Here is a 16,914-nt window from a genome sequence, read left to right on the forward strand (position 1 = left end):
TACAGTTACAACCTCACTTCTCTACTGGTAGAAATCTTAAATTGCCTACTGTTGCTTGGACACAGATGCTGATCCCCTATTACTCCTGTCTCTCAGATGTCTGACTTTATTTTTTTAAAAAGGGATGTTTAGCCACAGTGTCTAATGTGATGACAGCTACAGCAAGTCCATTTTGTGTATAAATCATTACACAGGCAGACAAATGCAAACAATAAGGACTGACCTTGTCACCATCTTCTCCAGGAGAGCCACCAGGACCAGCAGGACCTGGAAGACCTACAGGACCCTGTACTCCATCTCGTCCAGCTGGACCTTGAGGACCTTTTTCACCCTGAAGAAAGAAAAATCATCTGTATTTATCACAAGAGAATAATTAAGAATTTTGTACAATTAATTCATACTTCATCAACCAATATGCAAATTGTTATATAGCAACATGCAAAGATGTTTGACTGAAATCCCTTTCTTGTTATATGGTGGCCTTTATCACATTCACACAATCACACTCAAAAAGATCAAATGGAAACCTCTCACAAACATTAGAAAGACAAGGTGGGTGAGGTAATATCTGTTATTGGGGCAACTTCTGTTGGTGAGAGAGACAAGCTTTCACAGAGCTCTTCTTCAGGTCACTGAAGAGAGGTCTCTCTATCTCTCAAGTTGGTCCCATAAAATATATGACCTCGCCTACCTTGTCTCTAAGATCCTGGGCCCAACATAGTTACAACAACACTGCATCTCACAAACACTGACATATTTATTGATACCAACTCCATTCCTTATGTGATTATAAAAGAGTAACATTGGAGGTCAATTTAGCACGTATGTCCAATCATTCCTTTTCCACACAACCCATTTCAATGAATGATAATTAATTGTCTTTAAATTTTGTGCTAGAACAATTAACCATGTTTAAAAGCTGTCCTCAAACAATTATTCACATATAGGGAGATTCTCAGTACTACTACTTTAGGAGACTGGTCATATCCTTGCTGGGCATTTTCCTGGCATGGAGGAATTCCCAATTGGTGTGTAGCTGGAAGAGAAAGCTTCCACACCACTTTGCCCCCAATCTCCAGCTCAAGGAATATATTGGGTGCAAGGAAGGATAAACTGAAGGCAAGGGTGGAGGTGTATAATGAACTGATGACAGATGATTCCTTGGCAACCATTGTTGCTGCTCTAAGCCACACCTGGGACTTGGCAGAAAGTCAGGCAGCCGTAACTGGCTCCCTGACAATCCAACTACCTCTGTGCCAAGTGGAAGCTAAATGCAGCAGAGAATCTGGTCCCTAAGTTCCTCTGTGCACTACTGTCCAACAGAACTTGTAAATAACTAAATTATTAATAGTACAAATCAGCTGAAATCACAACCAGCTTCTTCATAAGGTAGGCCCTTAATAAGACAATGAGGGCTGGCTGTGTATGCATGTAATATTAAATGGCTAAATTCCACTCTGAGTTGAAATGGGAGGTATTTTGTGCTAAATAATGATCAGGACTAGGCAAATCTACAAATGTTGAGGTTTAAATATTAAGATACAGACAAACAGTTCTGCGAAGCCTAAATTCAGCACAATGTCATTGTTGTAACATAAATTCAGAAGAGCCTATACTCTCACACCAAGTTGTTGGCAAATGGGCTTTTTTGAGCAGTTGCTGGCTTTCTCCTTCACCCTGTACTGGGGCACAGAGTCCAGACCATGGGTCTTTTGGGATAACTTACAGGAAAGTTCCTTTCCAGGCTCCAGAGGTGAACCCCAGAGTTCTGTGTATGGTACAACCCAAATGGCTGCCAAACTCATCCTGACATTTTCTGTTTGTTTGATATTCAAACTCACCATGTTCCAGTCCTCTAGAATTTTTCTCCATAAGGTTGGCCAAACTATAATAGGGACCCATATATGTGAAACTATAGAGCTCATAACTTTATATCACATGGCAGTTAATATGTGGTTATGTGAGTTACTCTGTTAACATCTATTTCACATTTTCAAAATGGCTCTTGAGATGTTCAGGTGAAAAAAAGAGGGACGGGACAGCAAATAAGAATAGAAATGATACCAGAGGAGCAACAACAAACAAACAATAATAATAATTCTGGTGAGCAGTGTCCTTTCTGTGCCTAAAATAAAAGCAGGCTGAGAGTCTGAAAAAATGAGTAGTCAGGCATTCATCGATGATCACATTAAAGACTAAAAAAGTACCAGGAAAGCACCAATTGCTGAGAGAGAACATACTGAAAAATAGGAGTGAATGGTAATGAAATTTGATAACAAAGTGAGAAATAAATTTGCACTCCAATATGCAGAAGCAGGATAAAAAAATTGAATCAAAACTACAATTTGACAAAATATTTTATGAATGGATTCTGCCCCTTTGTACTAATAATGATTCAGCCTTGTTAAACTCATCCTCCTAGGTATTATAATGTGCAAAAATATAAATGTTGTCATCCAGTTTAATTTAATTTGCAATTTTCTATATTATAAATATAAAGGGAGTAGGGCAGGTGTGCTGGGCACATATGCAATAGGAAGGTCCTGCAGTGTGAACAGCTAAAGTTCTTGAATGAAAATTAATAACTTCTGTACTGTAATAGTCTTATGTGCCATCTCCTTGGAATTACTTACCGGAGCACCCTTCTCTCCCGCTGGGCCTGGAGGACCTTGAGGACCTGGACGGCCTGGTAGACCGATAGGGCCAGCAGTACCTGCTGATCCACGTTCACCTGGAGAACCCTAGAAGGAAAAAAAATACTAAGTATGCAGAGAATTCTAATGTAGTCCATTTAAGCTTCTCACTGTTCTTAAGCTTCCAAGCATAGATTCCCATCCTTCAATCGGACTTGACGCAGATGGGTATTCTCAAAGCCAATTGCCCACTACTAATGGGATTTCATGGATTCAGGTCATACGTGGTATTTATATTCTAAAGAATATTTAGATAAGCTTTTGCCATCTACCTGAGTATACAATAGTGCTCAGTTGTCATAAACACACAGCTAAGGGTAGCATAAAATCCCTCCTCTACCTGTAAGGGTTAAGAAGCTCATATAACCTGGTTGGCACCTGACCAGAAGGACCAATGGGGAAAGAAGATACTTTGAAATCTGGGGTGGGGTGGGGAGAAGGTTTTGTTTGTTTGCTCTCTTGTGTGTGTGTTGGCTCTTGAGACAAAGAGAGAGACCAAGCAGGTAATCCAGCTCCGACTGAAATGATACATCTAAAATTACAGAAATTGTAAGTAATAGCAAGGAAATGCGTTAGATTATCTTTTGTTTTAGCTTGTGAATTTTCCCTATACCAAGAGGGAGGTTTATTCCTGTTTTGTAACTTTAAAGTTAAGCCTAGAGGGGAATCCTCTGTGTTTTAAATCTTTTTATTACCCTGTAAAACTACCTTCCATCCTGATTTTACAGAGATGCTTCTTTTACTTTATTTTTTTATAATAAAGTTCTTCTTTTAAGAACCTGATTGGTTTTTAGTGTCCTAAAAACCCAAGGGTCTGACCTGTGCTCACCTTGTTAACCTATTTGGTTGGTATATTATTCTCAAGCCTCCCCAGGAAAGGGGGTGAAGAGGTTTGGGGGGATATTTGGGGGAAGGGGATAGGGCTCCAAGTTGTCCCTCCCTGAATGTTTGTTTAAATCACTTGGTGGTGGCAGCAATACCGTCCAAGGACAAGGAAAGAAATGTGTGCCTTGGGGAAGTTCTTAACCTAAACTGGTGGAATATAAGCTTAGGGGGTCTTTCATGCGGGTCCCACATCTGTACCCCAGAGTTCAGAGTGGGGAGGGAAACCTGACACCAGTGGTGTCCATTTGGGATCAAACATTTGACTGTAATTGATGAGAAATGGCAACAGCCTTTCTGAAGTATGCTGATCATTATCTGAGTTAGAAATAGTGGAAGATTGCCTGGCACTGGTCATGGCCACTTTGACTTCATCAACACAAATGCTTTTGTGAAATGCTGGTCATATAGTTTAGGAAGCCTAACATTGATCTCAGAGGACTTGCTTTTATTCTGGCTAATATTATATTTACAATAACTGTTGTAATAAGCTCAAGATCCAAGGAGAAATGCCGCCAGAAAATATCTCAGCATTAATATTTCCAGGAATAAGGTATAGTTAGAATGTAGCATAGGCTCATGTCATGCTAGCCTTCTAGGAAAAAAGAATGTGGTGAGAGAATGTGTCATGCTAATAGCACTAGGATTAGTGGCAACTGGGACAGAGGTGGAAGCCATGATGGTGTCCATAGCACAGGTGGCAATCATTGCATTGTTAATAGCAATAGCGATTATAACTATAGGGGATAAAGAGTGCTTCCCACAACTACCCCTTCCCACCCACCCTCATAGAGGATACTGGTTCAAAAATGTTGGCTTCAGTTGTTGATCAGATATGCATAGGTGGGTGGACATCAGTATGACTTTCCATCACATTTTCCCAGTCCTCTGGCTTAGAATTACATTAATCACTGCTATTTCTGACTACTGGTTGTTTTCATGGCCAAAAATTTCAGAATGGACATTGAGCCCTTCCACTGTGAAACTTAAAAAAAAAAAATTCTAACAACAACTAGTAGAGCAGCAGCACTTATTACCCTTGTCTCACAGTAGTTATCCAAACTGTAAAAGGTGGGTTAGCCTTACTAGTTAGCTTTATAGTTGTATTAAACTAAAATAGAAAAAGTTGAAAAGCAAATGCCCAAACATACTTGAAATGGTCATTGCCAGGAATTGCAGACTCAGTTAAACACTGCATATTTTTTCTCCCCAAAAATCAGACTTCACTTTAGAACTCTTGTCTCTAAATGAAGGATTTGTTCTAGGACTTTTAAAATCTCTAAATCTTTTGCCCAATACAAAGAATGTGAATTGCTATTCAGTGAAAGCCCAAGTATTAGATTCAGTGTGTGCAGATGTTGAAAGGTTTAATCCTACAGCCCATACTCTGTACTAAACTGAGATTGACCTGAGTAAGAACTAAGTCCCTTTCACAAGTAGCCCTTACTGCATTCTGCTTGAGTTAGTAGCATTTTGGAACAGACCCTGGGGCTGTAATATGGTTCATAATTTTTTTAATGGAAATTGCTTGTTTTTTTATATAAAGAAACTTATTACCCTGATAAATGAATACATACTGCATAGTAACATAGGGCAGAATCATGAAGGCTAAATATTTCAGGAATTAGCTCACCATTATGAACTAATTTGATCATACATTATGTTGTGCTCAGAAGCCATAGGGCTCTGTATGGGATAGCAGTCTGCCTGTGTGGAACCCGATTGACTTCAAACTATTATATGAAGTCCTATTGACTTCAAAGAACTACACAATGCAGGATTGGACTCCTCTATTTTAGATCAACACAAAAGTGGATAAAAGTCTATTACCAAAAATAAGTTAAAAAAAAAAAAAAGTCCAGGCAGGCTTGTCAGAAATATATTAATTTTATACAGAAAATAATGACAGCAGAGTTGTTTTTGCTCTATGTTGAAATACCTCACTTCTAAGGGTTTAAAAACATCTGGATCATATTACTGTCTTTTGTGTATACTCTAACATCTTTTAAGTCCAACCATTCTGAGGTTACTGAAGCATCCATAAGTTAAAATAATGTTCTTAATGTCCCAGCTGACTCTGCACTTTGCAGCAGCACAGGTGTTGTGTAGTGCTTATGGACTTTCAACAACAAGCTGAGCTCTACTTTAAATTTGTCAGCCAGGCACAGAGCCAAGATTCGTGACCTTTCAGAATCTGAGCAGGACGTGGATCTTTTCTGCTGGATTGAGTTGACTAGACAAAATGTGTATATAAAAACCCTCAGTACTTCACAAATAGAGAGAGCCTGCTCAGATGGACTAATTGGGGAAATTCTGATTTTTTCTGTCATGTTTATGCTCATTTTAAATGGACAGATATCAATTAGTCTTGTCCAGGGATGGAAGGGGAGAGGAGAAGAAGCAGAGAGATCTGGTGCTAACTGCCAGTTGCAAAAAGGGAGCAGAAGTGGTGAGGAGCATTCATCGAATGCCAGGATAATATGGATTAGCCAATAGCACAATCCCATCCAAATCAATGGAATCCTATATAGCTCATATTATGATGTTGGTAGACAACTGTTCAGTAACTGGGTTGAAGCCATCAATTACTTTACATATCACCAAACAGTAATGATTGTAAATCCTTTCCACCAGCTGGGCTGGTTTCAAATCATGACCCACTGGTCAGATTCTCCATATCCCATTACCAAACCAATGAATTGTCCTGTTCCGTCAATTTACAAATTCCTGGTGTTAAGAGCCAGAAAAGCACAGCAACAAAATTCAGCTGTGACCCCTCTAAAGTTTTAGCTTGGCTGGCTGTGAGCTAAAGAACTTGTCTTAACACTAAGACATATATGACAGTCCCAATAGAGTTCCTGACAGCACTTAAAAATATAGGGCCAGATTCTGCACAATGGGTTGGTAGAGAGTTGGGAAGGAACAGCCACACCCCTTATATCTTCCACAAAGAGAATGGCCTGTTTCCTCCTGTGCCACCATAGTATTGAGAGCTTGCAAGGAGTCTGGCCATGGCACCATACCCACTCCATGCCCAGACAGCTGAGCTGGACAGAGAGGCTGGAGTATGCTGCACCTTCTTCAAGGCTTGTACAAGAGTGTGTGGCTGAGATATTCTAGGAGGAAGGAGGAACTCTGGCTTTGCAAGCTTCTATTCCTCCTAGGTGCTTCAGGTGCTGTGCTTCTCCTCTGTACCCCTTTCAGTGTGAATAGTGCATAGGGCTGAATCTAGCCAAAGGTAAAGGAGCGAAGGAAAATATAAACCCTTCTCTGGAATAGAGATAGAGTATATGGCCAATGGAAAAGGAATATTTCCTCCTGAGAATCACAATAAGGTTCCACAATTGCAAAGCACAGGAACAAGAAGATTCTGTGAACTAACAGACATGGTAACTATATTGTCTTAGTTAAGTCCTTTTTCAGTGGAATTGATATTAGCTTTAGTTTTTTAACAACAAATACAGCCTCTGAACATTTGTTCAGCTGCAAAAGTTAAAATTATTTTGCTTATTAAAGTTAGGTTTTATTTTGTAAGAAGTAAATAACCTTCCAAACTAAATTATGGGATGTTTAAAACTACACGTTGTATAAACTGAAGGACAATAACTCATATTGTGTAGATCTTGATATAATTTTTTCAATCGTTTAAAAAAGTTAGTCTATAGATAGTTAAAATGTTATTTATACTTTCATTAAAAGAATAGATAAAAGTAAGGTTCAGAACATTTTAAAAATTTGCATAATTAATACAAAGCATAGCCTGGGTTAATTGCTCAATATATCTTTTCTGATACTACTATAAGAAATCTGAAGGGAAAAAATCTAATGGGTTTAATTTGAAGCATAAATAGTTCTGTGAAAAATAATTGAATAATTTAATTTCAAAATGTCTATTCATCACATGCTATTTGTATCACTAATAAATCATGTCAGGAATAAATCTACAATATTCTGCAACACCTTTATCATGTTGCTTAGTTGCTTGGTTTCTGTGCCTTGCTTGTAGCCTGTTTCCATTTTTTAATTATATTAAATAAGGTCATTCTTTTAATATGTAAGAGGAAGGTTTAAAAATAAGAAACAGATAATCATGATATGCATAAATAAGGTTTTAAAATAGAGTTATGTGGTCTCTAGCAAGTCTTAAAAATATATTATAGCCCTTAGAACACTGGGGTCAAGCATATGCATTTATAAAATGACCCCCACACAAGCTCTGATCAGATCCTACCCTGTATCAGCTGCTCCAGTCCCCCAAGTACCTCAACTCTTCTTTCAACACCTGAACCTGCCCCGAAAAGCACCCCATTCTCCCAGAGGCATCCTGATCCCTTTTCACCCAATATCAGCAAGCGTCAGGAACTGCTCTTTCTCCCACTCTGGAGCCCTCTGAAGCATCTTCATTGCTGCTGCTGGACAAGCACCTGATTTTACTAACTGCCAACTTTGACAAATATCCCAGTACCCACCTCCATCTGCAGAACCCTCCTGATAGGCTGCATTAGAAGTGGCCAGTTCTAACATGCTAACTGCTGAAACCCACTGACAAGAAACCCAACCCAATGATCCTCAGTTGCCAACCCTTTTTGGTACCACTCTCCTCTGAGATCACATGCAGACCTCATTAGATGGCACCCAGTTTCCAGATGTAATTTAGGTAATGGTCTAAAGGCTGAGCATCAAAGTTGGTGAAATTCATTCAGTGCAAGGTCCTCCACTCTACTTAAGTCCTGAAGTAGGGTTGGGACCTCAATGGAAGTGGCTCAAAGATGTGCCCGTGCATATACTATTTGCCCTGGTAAGGGTTAACATGGCAGGCCTGAATAAGGAAAGCGAGAAGCTACAATGAGGAAAAGTCTGCAGAACCGTATTTATATGAATTCATTGGCCCTAACACCCACACAACTGGTGCAGAGAGGCCATGGGTTCTATTCCAGCTGATAAACTTGAATGGTAGATAGGGGAAGATGCACAGTAACCCTGCACTCTGGGTCTTGGATTGGGAGTGGTAAATTTCACTTCTCCAACCCCTCCTCCCACAGTCTCAGAGCTTGGCTCGGTGTAGGTGAAATGAATTTCATCCTCCGTGACTACTTCAAAATGAAGAAAATGCTTTCAAAACCCGGGGCTAAGATTTTTAATAACAGGAGTCTGAAATGAGGCTCATAAATCCTTATTTTGATACCTTCAAAAGGTCTGGTGAGCAACTAACGGCTGCCAGTGAACAGCATAGGAGCTTAGCTTCACTCCTCAAGTCTAGCTATTGTAAATACAATTGAATGGAACTCATTGATCTGTGGTTTGTGGTGTCTAGTAATAGCTTCTGTTATTCTATATCCTAACTTTTGTGACTAGGAGTTCTCTTTCTCTCTGTGATTTTTTTTCATTTTAAATATTAAAATGAGATCCTTGCTTAAAACACTTATAGGGAAGATAAATAAGCTGCATGCTGAAGTTTGTAAATGAAAAAAATGTTGAGTGGGAATATGGACTTACTGGAGACTAAAAAGTTATAGAGTTTTCCTCTGCTTCTAAATTGCTATATCTACACACTTCTACAGCATCTTTTTACCCTTCGTCTTTTAAATAATTAAGATATTTCACTTGAGGCCTGCTGAAGATCTTTTTGCTACGACAGCATCTCTCCTTAACTTCTCAGCTTGGCACTTGTCTATAACACTTTAAAGCAAATGCTATTCTCCCATCCCTGGTCTAATGAGACTGGAAGTGCCATGGTACATCCTAGAATGAATAAGTTATGGCAACTGTACCAGGAGGATGCCTTGATACTCTGAATATGCCTCATCTTTTCAATATTCTAATAATTAAGCATGACTGAGCCTTGCTAGCTCTTGGACTGGTATCCTGTGATTCCATATTGTTTTCTTCTCTGTTGGCCCCATTGTGTTACTCTTACCCATGCTGAACTCATTCTCTCCAGGAGCAAACCTACTGATTTCTCTGGCACTATTCTCACAATAAGGTCTATATGGAGAAGAGTGGCAGGACAGGGCACTGTGATGGCAGTGGCTGCTCCAAATCTTTTTATATATTATCTTTAAGAAGATTTTATTTTGCAAGATTGTTCAGACACTATTTGTACAGGGAACATACACGTGTATCCTGCCAGGTGAGCAAATGATGGTTCTTTGCATGGTTAACTCGGCAACCTGAATGTGATTCCTATTGCTATTCAATGAATATAACAATAAACATTTGCTAGCCTGCAGCCATACCACTATGGTCTGTGATCTTGTCAGATATCATAATCTAAACACATTTAGGTCTGCTCAGTTCTACACTGTGACACTACTGGGGGGAAAAAACAGATTTTTTTTTTAACACACCAGATGGCAGCCACTGTGCTGGTATCTATAGAACCTGTTCATGGAATTCTGGTAGCTCTTCTACCCTGCCCACCCCACAGCCATCTTTTACAGTTATTTTTGCATACGTTTTCTTTACTACTCTTACTAGATTTTAATTTCACAAAAGTTAGGCATGTCAGTGTATGGATTCTGCCCATAACCTGGGGTAGGTGCCATAAAGATATTGACTTTGTTTCCTCTATTGAATGGTTGTCCAAGGTTTTGTCTCGTATTTATCTTATGAACTGTAAGCTCATTAATGAATGTACCTTTATCTGTTTCTTTTTGTGCAGTATACATATAAAGCACTTGTATACATATTTTGTCATAGTAACAATATTTTTTTCTTAATTAGCACATTTATTTAAAGTGAGCAGCCTCATGACTGAAATTGTTATCAGATAGAGGCAGATAGCACCGACTCTGGCAACATAACTAACTGGGTAGCCTATATCTGACTGGTTCAGTATATGACCTGGATATCCAATACCCAAATGAGCTAATGAGGAATGACTGCCTGAATTTCCAAAGAGCTTTCTCTCATCAGCATTCAGCATGCCTTGCAGCAGCATGAAAGAGGGAGGAGGAATACCACCAATTGGAAGATAAAGAAAGCAGATAGAACAATGAGGAAAAAAGAAGAAAACATCTTGCTATGGAGTATTCGTGCATCTCTCTCTTTTGTCCAGTTCACCCTAAGCACAGCAATTAGCATGCAATGTGTTCTGAAATGGTCATTCACTGTGGTGTACTTGCAGCTGTACAGAGTTTATGATTTTGTATATTCCTGTTATTTGGGAGCAGTCAGTGTTGACAGGTGTGGCAGAGACCTCCACAGGGACTAATCCTCTTCCTATTTTGTATGGTGAGCAAGCATTCCACTTTTACTAATCCTCTCTGGGAAATGACTGACTGTGTGTTTAGCCCTACTGCCTAAAATAGGTTGGAAATTATTTTAGGGCCATATTATGCCAATGATCTTCCCCTGCAACTCCCACAGACAGCAGTGAGTTAAAGCTCTATGTCTCATTGTGGCCCTGAGATAAATACAGGTGGCACCATGATATCAGGTGCATCCTCATATCTTCTAACTACCAGCCAATTCCAAAATTCATAATTAATAATTACAGAGATACAAAATCAGTCTAATAAAGTTTAGGACCTTCTCTGAGATTTGGGATATCTGTGGGTGGGGTTTGATTCTATTTGTGCTTCAGGTAGTCTCTGCCTTCCAGGGCCAGAGATTACCCACGTGAAGGTCTGAGAAATAACTGAACCTTTGAGAAAGACTTCCCTTTTCCTCCATATTCACCACTTCTATTACCTGCCTAGAACATCCATTACATCATAATATCTCTAGCAGCCATTTCAGATTGCTCAGATTATGGTTGAAAATTTGGTAGTCAAAACTTTGAATTCTTTAAATAGTCTACCTACAAGAACTGAGTGTATATTAGAAAAGGGTGAAATATTTGTAGTGAAATTATATGGTGTGAATATAACCAGGAATTTAAATATTACTTATTGTGAGCAAAAGCTGTTGTTGTACAGGGTGAATAGTAAGGTTCCTATTTTGGGGCTTTTTTGTTTCAGTTCCCTGAGGAATGTGCTTATATACCATGGTGGGAAGGAAAGAAGGGACTGAATATATCAAAAGCAAGCTAAAAATTAACGTACTATCACGCTAGTTCTTAATGACATTCTAGAGGAAAGAATTAGTGCACAAAAATGTTACTGCAGCACTTTCCCAAACCTAGGGATATCCCAAAACCAAGAGTTTTCAATTAGGAGTTCTTTATATGTTCTGTTTTTAAGTATTAAAAATATATAAATTGTAAGAATATACATGAACTTTACTGTCAAAAAATACATACTTTCAGTTCCTCTATTACTTTTTCCCTTGCAGAAAGGGTTTGTGTCAATTTACTTTTCCACCTGGGCTCACCGCAAGAGAGAGAAGTGCAATAAGCAGATGGTTGTCAAGAACTGCATGCTGCTCATTTGAGCATAAGTGTACCAGCTTTTGCATCTATAGAGTGCTCTTGCATAAAAATGACAGCAGAAAATTAGGCAATTTAAAAAGTCTGTATTCTATTTTAATACCTTTCATTTCAAAATTCCCAGGAACTACAGTACAGGATGTGATGGAGAGATCAATAGTAGAAAGTAAAAGCCTAAACATAAAACAAACACTTGGGGATACAAAAAACTCTTGACCTTAGACTGGTCTTGCAAAATTCTACAGGCCCACATCTTTCTGATGAATGAGTAAAATGTCATTACTTTTACAGTCATAAAGGCTGGCTAATCTGCTTTATGCCTAGGTTGTTAATAAGTCTCATGGAAAAATAAAACTTTATGGTAAATACCTAGGTCATAGTTAGGTATAAACATGGTTTTAGAAAATGCTTTTACACTGGTTTACACATTAGCCAGTCAAACCATATTTAACACCAGATTCACTGTGTTTAGGCAGAGTCCTACCCATTTCAAAGCCCAGTGTAAACAAGGTCATAATGGCAATGGTTGGTTTTGGTGATACAACAGTTTAATAATCATTAAATAATTTTACTGAGCATCACTGTTCTAAAACAAACAACTACGAGATTATATTTATGTGCTACTCCTCCATTCCTCGCACAATCCAAACTTTCATGTATTTCAGTGGACAGTTTGGAGATACAAGGAAAGCATGACTAGGTTCTGAAATAGGAATTCCATTATGTTTCTTTGCTGGCATTTTAATGGCATTCATCATCATTGTTCTATGAATTTTTATTAGGGTCTGTCACAGGGCGGCTGCCCTTTATGGGCATTTTGGGCCCAATTTGCCCATGACTGCCTTATGAAGGCCCCAGGTGGCTGATTAGTAAACAAGCACCTGTAGCTAATGAAGGTTACCCAAGCTCAGTTACAGGGGAATTCCAAAGAGATACAGAAAGCACCCGTGGAGAGGAGTTGCCAGGACAGGCCTAAACCGGAAGCCTGGAAGGTGAGCTCTCTGAGGAACCCATGAGAATGGGGAGCCTGTAAGAAATGATCCTAGAAAGCAGAGACTCCTAGATGTTGGGCTGTAGTCAGTAGGTGTCCAAGAGGGCCTGGTTCTCAGCCAAGGGTCTCCTAGACACTGGCTAGAGGCCTGTCCTGACAGGATCACTCAGTGCCCCTGAAGAAGAGTCACAGTAGATGGACCTCCCCAGACCTGTGAGTCCAGAGAAAGATCTTACTCTGGTAGGGGCAAGAGACCTAGCACCAGAGGTAGGGATTGGAACCAAGAAAACACCAGGGGGAGAGGTGAGAACTGGACTCAAGGGGAAGGGGGCGGGGAGGTCAGCTGGTCTAAGAATGACTGAGTCCCTCAGTTGAGATGATGAGGTGAAAGATTTGTTTATGTTCTATGCAGGGTTTTTTTTAATGTTGATAAATGATACCCTCCATAAAGAGGTGTCCTTTAGCATCTAATGGGCTGTTTGGACTTGTTGATACCCTGGGAGAGAGAAAAATCAAGTAAGGGCTCACCTACAACACTGTGCCAGCCTGCATGGGGGTGTGCTGGGTCAGCCTGGCATGTACCGTGTATTTCTACATTTTTCCCCCTGAAAATTTAAGCTTTCACTGAAGAAAAGTAAATTTCTTCAATGAAAGGTCAGTTTCTTAGCTGTGACAGCATTAATGCCTTTGTACATCTGGCAATATATCATCCATGGTACTTATTTTAAATAATTTCTGCAACAGAGATTAAAATGTGACCCATTCCTTAAAGCCTGTGATGTAAAGTTAACTATCTGCTGAGTTCTGCAGACTGAGTGAAAAATCTCAACTAAATCTGCCAAAATAGTCTGCAGATGTTTCTTATTTCAGACAGTAACAAAAAGTTGTATAATAGTTAATTAGAGAAATAAATACACAGTATGTGATGTAACTCCACAGTGTAGAAATGCCAGAAAACATGGGGTGCACAGAGGAGTTATCATTTACTAGTCTTTGCAGACTGCAATTTTCTCGCAGTCTTATTTAAAACTAAAAAAAAATTCTACTTAACTTGTTAGGATGAATGGAAATTCACATCTATACTGGTATTATTGTTTAAGTGGTCAGACTGAAAAATCAGCAAGACAGTAGTGAATATGATTCACAACAATGGCTTAAAACCTTTTAACAGCAAACTTAGATTCTGAATAGCACAGTAAAATCCATTAAAGTTATAGGGGTCAAACATGTGGCGCACAGGAGTTATACAAAGGGAATGTAACATCAGCCAGACTGGTCATTACATCCACAGTTTGTGGCTTTTCCTTGGTAAGGATTTTTTTTTTTTTTTTGTGCCTGTTAATAACTAGTCTAGCTGGGCAATGCTGAGGAGCAAGTCAATTTTGCACCTACTGATAGCAGCAGGTTTCAGATATTTTGATACCTATACATTCCTTATGTATATAGGCTCATTATATAGGCTCATTATGGTAGAAAATAACTATTGATTGATGTGAATGACAGAGCTTCCTTACTGTTTTACAATCTGTGTTGATGAAAACAAAACAGCATGTGAAGACTCAGAATGGAGGTTATTTGTATTTTCGTAATGTTGGTATAGTGACTTACAACTGGGCCAGGTGGGCCTTGTGGGCCTTCTCCTCCTTTCAGACCAGCTGGACCCTGAAAAAGGAGAGAAGCATGTTGTTCCATATGAAAAATTAAACAGTTTTTTTATTTTGCAACATATTTAATATGAAGGATTTAAAAATCAAGAATTCACTGCTGAATAAATTACCACCAGTGAATGGATAGCCATTTGAATTTAACCCTCAGGGGTGCCCATTTGATATTTTTGTATTGCATTCATTTTCCAAGCACAGTGGAAAACTTCCTGTAATAGCTTAATTCATTGTTCTCCAGGATACTATATAAACACTGTACCCACAGTTATCTATGCTGGTGTTTATACTGTACCTGAGCTCCCGGAAGGCCTCTTTCTCCTGGGAAACCACGAAGACCTGGCGGTCCATCTTTTCCAGAGATACCTTGAGGGCCTGGGTCACCCTGTGAAAATGCAGAGGTTTCAAAAACTGCAAATGTTAGTTACTCATTAGTAAGGCTACAATTTTAGTCACAGAGGTGGCAGAAGTCACGGAATCCGTGAGTTCCAGCAACCTCCGTGACTTCAGCCTACGGCGGTTAGGAGCTTCAGGGTACCCCTGCCACCTCTGGCGGCCCCTGGCACTCCAAGCCACACAGATGGCGAGGGGAACCCCCAAGCTCCTGGCTGTGGCAGGTGGTGGGGTCCCACGGAGTTGTGGGTGGTAGGGAGACTCCACAGCTCCCGGCTGCCGCAGGCAGTGGGGAACCCCACATCTCACGGCCAATTTGGGCTGGGGGGAACCCTGAGCTCCTGATGACGTGGCCCACCAGAGCACTGTGCGGTGGAGGTACCCCACAGCTCCTGGCTTCCATGAGAGCGATGGGGGCACCCTACAGCTCCTGGCCTCTGTGGCTGACGGGGGGACCCCTGGAGCTGGGGGTAGCAGGGATACCCCACAGCCCCCAGCTGGTGGAGACAGCAGGGGGCCCTGGAGCTCCTACCTACCATGCAGCTCCCCGCTGCAGGCGGTGTGGGGACCCGCAGATCCCCATTTTGTCACAGATATTTTTAGTAAAAGTCAGGGACAGGTCAAGGCTTCCATGAATTTTTCTTTATTGCCCATGACCTGTCTGTGACTTTTACTAAAATATCTGTGACAAAATTTTAGCCTTATTAATTAGCACACGTATAATAAAACAGCAGACTCTGGTTATAATCAATGACCAAAAAAAAAGGACCATCCATCTCTCCATCCAGCTATTCAAATACTTTATGGCCCTCATCACCATAGTATGTGAGCACAATAGTATTACAACAAATTTTAAAAAGTAATATATATTAGTTATGGTATATAAACAAAAAGTTATTAATATTATCATATTTTCTGTAAAGAAACATTCATGGAGGAAGTTATTCTCTTATCTACAATGAATAATTGAATACAATCATATACTATTTTCTTGATCAATGTAAATATTTTTTCTATTTTTTTTTCCTCTTTCACCGAAAGAGTAACTGAAATTCTACAATGTGGCCAGTGCCACACAGAGATATGTCCCTGAGTTCCAGTACAGAGCTCCAACTTGACCTGAGCAAACAGGTTGTCTATGTACAATCTCCCACACTAAAAGGGAGGTTCTATGCAAACTGCTCGTCTTAAACAAATTAATGGCTATCCTTGTTCCCACTGAAATTTATAGCAAAACGATCAGGTTGGAAGTGAGACCCTTATACCTTTGGCAAGTTGCTGAAGAGACCTTCCTTGGGGAAAAATGTGTCCGTGCCTATTTTATGCCATACTTTCTACAGTTATGAACAGTATCTGATTTTAAACATTTATCCCATCTATCTCTGTGTGACACCTTCCTTCCAAAAGTCATGCCATACCTTAGCACCTTCTTTTCCTGCAGCGCCTGGGAGGCCTTGTTCACCTGGCGGGCCTGGAGGACCAGGGTGACCTCTTTCACCAATTGGGCCAGTCTCACCAGTAGGACCCTAAGAAAAGAAGTTAAACCTCAGTTACCCTAACAAATTTAATTTTTTGTTTGGTTGGCTTTTTGTGGGCAATCTGTTCCACACTTTTTCTCAACCTTCCTCCTACCCTCAGTTGTTCCTAGGATCTAGGATGTCACCACAGTTACCACTGGAAAATGTGCAATCCTCACCTTCACCTGCAGACAACATTTGTTTACAAAATAGTCTAATCCTTAAATAATAAAGCTCAAACCCTATTCTGGCTGCAGATACATGTGTGAGTTTCCATGGGCTGCAATTATGGCCCTGCTTCCCAAGTGCTGAAGGCCTGAACCCCACAGCATTTCTGATACATTGGCGAAAGGACAAGAGGTCTCGTACCCTCTGTCTGCCATGGAGCACTGTTCTGTAGTATCTTCCT

General features: G+C 40.0%; 1 protein-coding gene across 7 annotated transcripts in view; it reads right to left on the reverse strand.

Annotated features, from left to right (window-relative positions):
- COL11A1 (collagen type XI alpha 1 chain) overlaps positions 1-16,914 on the reverse strand; it is a 235,817-nt gene that overhangs the window by 68,616 nt on the left and 150,287 nt on the right. For all 7 annotated transcript variants that reach the window (XM_042840641.2, XM_005285451.4, XM_024101999.3 and 4 more), the window contains 5 exons: positions 16,407-16,514; positions 14,891-14,980; positions 14,543-14,596; positions 2,634-2,741; positions 224-331 (listed from right to left, as the gene is read on the reverse strand). In XM_042840641.2, coding sequence (XP_042696575.2) covers positions 224-331; positions 2,634-2,741; positions 14,543-14,596; positions 14,891-14,980; positions 16,407-16,514 — 468 coding nt within the window. The remainder of the gene's footprint in view (positions 1-223; positions 332-2,633; positions 2,742-14,542; positions 14,597-14,890; positions 14,981-16,406; positions 16,515-16,914) is intronic.

The sequence above is a fragment of the Chrysemys picta genome, chromosome 8 (assembly GCF_011386835.1).
Source record: "Chrysemys picta bellii isolate R12L10 chromosome 8, ASM1138683v2, whole genome shotgun sequence".
NCBI lineage: Eukaryota > Metazoa > Chordata > Testudines > Emydidae > Chrysemys > Chrysemys picta.